General features: G+C 31.4%; 3 protein-coding genes across 6 annotated transcripts; all 3 read left to right on the forward strand.

Annotated features, from left to right (window-relative positions):
* Positions 1 to 335: 335 nt before the first annotated feature.
* AT5G52740 (Copper transport protein family) lies at positions 336 to 1,286 on the forward strand. Of its 2 annotated transcripts, none has more exons than NM_001345006.1 (3): positions 336 to 389; positions 539 to 614; positions 734 to 1,286. In NM_001345006.1, exons 2-3 carry the CDS (start codon positions 601 to 603, stop codon positions 1,032 to 1,034), a joined length of 315 nt encoding a protein of 104 aa, NP_001330819.1. In that variant the 5' UTR covers positions 336 to 389; positions 539 to 600; the 3' UTR covers positions 1,035 to 1,286. The 2 variants fall into 2 exon arrangements, with proteins under 2 accessions (NP_001330819.1, NP_200086.1); NM_124652.2 differs by having other exon boundaries at positions 760 to 1,286.
* Positions 1,287 to 1,832: 546 nt separating this feature from the next.
* Positions 1,833 to 2,869, forward strand: AT5G52750 (Heavy metal transport/detoxification superfamily protein). Of its 2 annotated transcripts, NM_124653.4 has the most exons (3): positions 1,871 to 1,999; positions 2,148 to 2,223; positions 2,318 to 2,869. In NM_124653.4, the coding sequence occupies exons 1-3, from the start codon at positions 1,988 to 1,990 to the stop codon at positions 2,647 to 2,649; spliced, it is 420 nt and encodes a 139-aa protein (NP_200087.1). In that variant the 5' UTR covers positions 1,871 to 1,987; the 3' UTR covers positions 2,650 to 2,869. The 2 variants fall into 2 exon arrangements, with proteins under 2 accessions (NP_001332150.1, NP_200087.1); NM_001345007.1 differs by having other exon boundaries at positions 1,833 to 2,223; positions 2,318 to 2,806.
* A 1,711-nt stretch (positions 2,870 to 4,580) lies between these two features.
* Positions 4,581 to 5,568, forward strand: AT5G52760 (Copper transport protein family). 2 transcript variants are annotated; one of them, NM_124654.5, is made up of 3 exons: positions 4,581 to 4,784; positions 4,938 to 5,013; positions 5,102 to 5,568. In NM_124654.5, the coding sequence occupies exons 1-3, from the start codon at positions 4,773 to 4,775 to the stop codon at positions 5,392 to 5,394; spliced, it is 381 nt and encodes a 126-aa protein (NP_200088.1). In that variant the 5' UTR covers positions 4,581 to 4,772; the 3' UTR covers positions 5,395 to 5,568. The 2 variants fall into 2 exon arrangements, with proteins under 2 accessions (NP_200088.1, NP_001331435.1); NM_001345008.1 differs by having other exon boundaries at positions 4,581 to 5,013.
* Positions 5,569 to 6,123: the final 555 nt, after the last annotated feature.

The following is a 6,123-nucleotide window of genomic DNA, read 5'->3' on the forward strand; positions in this document are numbered from 1 at the left end:
AGCATTCGACATATAAATTTTAAGTTTAGCCAACAATTACCGATTCTTGCCAAAAAAAAAAAAAAAAAAATTACCGCTTTAATGTTTAAAGGACGAAGAAAACGTGTTATTTTAACTTTAAATTATTTTTAAAAGTTTAATAATTATTGTGTATGCATGGAGAAGCAATAAGTTACACCAAGTAACACTTGAGACATATACTTGATTTTTTTCCATTTTCAACGTTATAGGAAAATTGGTGTGAATTAGTATATCCTTGTCTTTTTCATGCCCTGCAACTTGCAGCTGCTTATATAAAGGACTAAGGAAAGGAGGGACACTTTCAAAGCTCATTAGTAATCTAAGACTTTTTCATATTTTCCAAACACTAATTGAAGAAAAACATGCAGGTTCGATTCTTTATATATATTTTCCTAATCTATGTTTCTTAATTGGAAGCTTGTAATAATTTTTCCGAATATTTTTTTATTGCTTATATATCAAATGTCATAATTCTACCCTAATTAGCTCTTTACCATAATTAATATTTTCATGACAGGTAGTTGTACTGAAATTAGATGTTCATTGTGAAAAAACCAAACAAAAAGCTATGTCAACTGTATGTTGTCTCTCAGGTATAAACAACACTCATCAATTGCTAATATATATTTTTTTTACTCATAAGCCTCTAAATTCTCTTAATCAATTGATTAAATCATAATTAAGTACATTTTGATTTTTTTTTGTATTGAAGGATTATTTTTTCTTTTGGTATTGAAGGAGTTAACTCGGTGGAGGTGAAAGATGGTAAACTAACGGTGACGGGAGAGATTGATGCCTATATGATTGTGAAGAAATTGAAGAAGATATGTCATACCGAGTTTATATCGGTTGGACCGGTTAAAGAACCAGAGAAGAAGAAGCCTGATGATCCGAAGAAGCCTGAAACGAAGCCACCAGATGTCATTTATCATTATGTCCCTCCATGTCCACCTTATTACCATAATTTCAACGGATGTTACAATGAAGATCCCAACGCTTGCGTCACCTCTTGAAAACAATATTTTGGTCGGATCAGTTTGGTTCACGATAGTCATCACTCATCAGCTTCGTCGTAGTCTTTGGTTTTGTTCTATTGTGATTGTTTTAACTCTTTCAGTCCAGTCCATTATACACACTCAACATGACTAGACCAAGGTTGCCACTCCCAGGCCCATTTCTTGTTTTAATTCCTTTTTTGTTTTCTTGTTAATAACATGCATTTAAATTTAGATGACGACGCATTAATTGACCATATTTAACACAAATCACTAGGTTATATACGTCTAATTCAAATGATTTTGTTTCATAAAAAATAAAATTAGATATCTAGTGATCTTATAGTAATATATAACAGTAATCTAAGTAGACTGCTCCACAATTATATTTTACTTTATTTAAAAAGAAGAAACTACGTAAGAGGTAAATAAAGTACATCTTTAAAAACAAAATTTATGAATGAAACATTGTGACTTTAATCTCGGTTTGATTTCGATTTCAGCTTTGGTTTTGATATGATTCAACTTTTACCTAGAGAACTTGCTTGAGAAGTTCTTATGACCGAAGAAGTCAATAAGGTCCAACCACAAATCAACGTTGTCCGGGTCGTACACGCGGAATTCTGAAAACTACACTTCCTTTTGTGTTCGTTAGACTCAAATTAATTTTCAACCAAATCATAAAAATAAATATAAAATTGGTAGAGAATGAGTCATTCTGAATGACTACTTTAACCTCTTTGTGGTCGTTATTGCAATACTATTTTTATTTAAAAAATACAAAAACTTTCCCTTGTGGCCTTGTGGGTCATATATAATAATACTTGCAAATTCCTTGGCAATTTCTATTTAAACCGATTTCAGTAGACTTGCTATTGTCATCATTTCATATCTTAGATCATCTCTCTTCTCTCTCTTTCTCTTAAGAATATTGGAAATTTCTGAAGCTTTTCTATAGTTGATCTCGAGCCATGCCTCCAATGGTACGCCTTCTTTTTCCTATGATATCTCTTAAAATAATTATGCGTTGAATAATCGTTTGTATATAAATACTATTTGACTATATATAGTTATGTTAATCAGGTTGAAAATATGTAATTAACCATACTGATCTCTGTTTTGAAATAACAGAAAGCTGTGTTGCAATTGAGCATTCACGAGGAAAGAATCAGGAAGAAAGCGTTTGTCACCGTTTCTCGATGTCCAGGTAACTTTATTAGTTACATTTTTCGAAATTTATAACATGATATATTGTTTGGAAAATGAACTTATATTCATGTTTTTTTCTTTTGTCTAAATAGGTGTTACTTCGATAACAATGGATGACAAAACCGGGAAAATGACAGTAGTTGGTGAAGTTGATGTACCGGTTATCGTGATGAAGCTAAGGAAGCTATGTAACACAGAGCTTGTTTCGGTTGAAGTTGTTAAACCACCTGAGAAAAAGCCTGAACCAGAGAAACCGGCTCCACCTAAACCAGCTCCAGCTCCAGCTAAACCGGCTGAAATTGTTGCCTGGCCGGTTCAGATGAACAACCCTTACCAATACAATCCTGCCTATGCAAATTCTTACTATCAACCATATGGGAACTCTAGATTTGTAACGGACGAATCAAATTGTGTGATTATGTGATAACTTATTTCAAATAATGTGTTAAGTTAGTTTTGATGGAAGAGTGTAATTTTTTAGCTACTGTAATATACATTTCTCATATGAGCTTATTCAGAAAAATTTATGTTACTGTATGATAAATTTGATCTTTATACGTTTTGTTAACTTTAACTTTTAATCATTTAGTAATAGTTGATCTTTTTCCTATACAGAATATTATTCTCTATACTTTGTCTTTTGCTTATATACTAATCAAATGGATACAAAAATATCACACACACACACACATAGTTAAGTCGCTCTCAACTTATTTATGAATATCAAGTACCAAGATCGTTCACGTAATACATTCAATTGTCCAAAACTAAAATAATTTTGAAACAATTAGAGAATGAGATATTAGTAAAGATGTGATGTAGAGAGTCAAGATCTGAAAGTCTCCTTTAGCAAAACAAATACTAATCAATAAAATTCCTACTTGGAGGGATCCACATGTAAACTGAGGCTTTCGAGGACATTTCCTTTCTTGACTATGAAATAGCAGTATTATCCGAGTCTTCTTACCATTTTTCAAATATAAATCGCACATTTACAGATTAAAAAAAAAAAAATTGGATTCATGCATTGAGTTGATTTTGAAATCTAACAAAACTCTTGTGTTACTTTTAAGTCATGACTTCTAAAATTTTAGTTTAAATCATGTGTTATTAAAGTAATCGTTTAAAATACAAATTAAAATTTGTGTTAATCTATTAGTATTTTAAAATTACAAATTAAGAATTATGTTTTTTTTGTCTGCGAATTTTGTTTTCGTTGCGCAACCAAAGAATTGTGGGTAAGAAATGTGTAATACAAGTATGATGCATATAGAATGGCTCGCCATGAAAAAAAGCTGCATAAATGAATTGCTAGGATCATGAATGTTAAGTTGATCAATTATACTGGATATAAAAGTTAAAGTATCTTCAAATGATACTGTATCAGACAAACCAAAGAAACGTGTGAGTATATTAGAAAATGAAGGTATTTAGTACATTTTTATATATTTAATGAGATTAACACTTCTAATTATAGTATAATTTATACACTAACGCGTTAATCAAAAATAGACAATTTGACGTAGTAGGAGAGTCAGCTTTTAATCTAAAATTCGAAAAAATGAATATACTAAATAGCTCATCTCTGCCAATAATGCTTCTCTTGTTTATTATACTCTTTACTCACAGATAAATATAGCGAAATGGAGAGACTAGCTAGAAATTACAATAAAGGATCACATACATTGTTACCTAATTATTATTTTCTTAAAATTTGAACAAATACGTGTGTCAGCATTATGCTAATCTTCTTTGTATCGTTTCAAAAAATTTCAAATATTCCCGGTAACAAAAATTTGACCTTAAGAAACAAACATGTACACAAATATTCGTTGCCATCACAAACACAAAACCCATAGATCACAAACACGTTACAACTTGTTACCTTTTTGTTGTTGTTGTTCTTAATGATTTTGCTACTTGTTACTTTCCTCTTGACTTCTTTGATGATCTCGGGCTTTCAACTGTTTTTTGGGCAGCTTCGAATTATTTTCGTGTGGCTCTGAGTAGGCATTATATTGTTACGATACCTAGAGACAACAACGATAACATTGAAACAAACTTATCTTTCCTCTCTCACTATTCACAACAACTTTAAAATAAAATAAAAGAACAATTGTGACAATCTCGGTTTTATTTCGAGTTTATCTATTAGTTCTGAAATGATTCAACTTTTCCAAGAACACACTGTATAGAACTTTCCTGAGAATTTCTTACGTGCCCAAAGTGCCAATAGGGTCAACATATGGACAGGGTCGTACACGCGGCATTCTGAGTGATCCGTAATGCTTTCGTAGTTTCGTTACAACCAAAAATAGTAAAATACTAAAAAAAAATTAATTTTTTTTGACTACTTTACTCTTTAGTCTTTACAACAACTTTTTGGGGTCATCATACTCGCAAATTCCTACGCAATTTCTATATAAACAGATATCATAAGACTTGCAATATGTCATCAAGAAGCTTCGATATCTCAATCTATCTCTACTCATTCTCTCTTAAAAAAAAAAAAAAAAATCAAAAATTTCTGGAGTAGTTTCTCGAGCCATGACCGCAAAGGTACAATACATTTTATCTTCCTTAGAGTATGCGTTAATTAATCGTTATATACACATATACTATTCCACAAGTTCTAACTATATATATAACTATCACTTTTTTTACATTGAAACTATGCAATAAGCCAAACTGATTTCTGATTTGTAATGACAGAACGCTGTGTTGCAATTGAGTATTCACGAGGAGAGAACCAGGAAGAAAGCGCTTGTCACCGTTTCTCGATTTTCAGGTATCTTTTATAAAATTTACATTAGAAATGTATAATATGATACTATTGGGAAAATAAACTTGTATTAATAATTTGATTTTCTTAATAGGAGTTACTTCGATAACAATGGACAAAAGTGGGAAAATGACAATAGTTGGAGAAGTTGATGTACCAGCTGTCGTGATGAAGCTAAGGAAGCTATGTAACACAGAGATCGTTTCAGTCGATGATGTTAAACCACCTGTTAAAAAGCCTGAACCTGAGAAACCAGCTGAATCTATTGCATATCCTGTTCCGATGAACTACGCGTACCAATTCAATCCTGCCTATGCAAATTCTTACTATCATCAACCATACGGAAATTGTAGAGTGGTAGACGAACCAAATTGTGTGATTATGTGATTGTTCTAGTGTTATTTCAATTAATGTTCAGTTATTTAACACTTATAGTTTTGATAGAAATATGTAATTTTTTCTTAGATACTGTTGTAATATGTAATTTTTTGTCATCGTTGTAATATACATTTCTCTTGCCAAATAAATCAATTTTGTATGACAAAATTAATCTTAATACGCTTTATTAACTTTTACTCTTAATCATTTAGTAGTAATAATTAGTTTTGTTTTCACAAATAGTTTCATTTGCTTCTTGTTGTCTCCTATGCTGAATATATTCTACATTTTGTCTCAAGCTAGTAGTATACTAATCGATATGTTGCGAGGGATTGGTAATTGGTTGAATGGAATCATAATTAATATTGGATACCAATTAGATAGTATATCTACACACATAGTTACGTCGCTCTCTACTTCTTCTTGACTCATGAACTTCAAGAATCCAGATCGTTCACGTAACACATTCGATTGTTCTAAATAAATAGAAATTTGAACTATTAGCGAGTGTCATAATAATGGAGAGAGTCAAGATCCGAAAAGTCTTGTACAACAAAACGAAACAATAATAAAAGACCAAGTCTAGGGTGACGTGGAGGGTCCACATGTGGAATGGTGCTTACGAGGATATTTCGTTTCTTGACCCTGATATGAAAAATTATTCTAAGTCTTTTTTTTTTTGCCTTTTTACGACGATTTGTGACATCCATGTAGACGTGCGATCGGCCATAGATTAGG

This window comes from Arabidopsis thaliana, chromosome 5, assembly GCF_000001735.4.
Source record: "Arabidopsis thaliana chromosome 5, partial sequence".
NCBI classification, from domain to species: Eukaryota; Viridiplantae; Streptophyta; class Magnoliopsida; order Brassicales; family Brassicaceae; genus Arabidopsis; species Arabidopsis thaliana.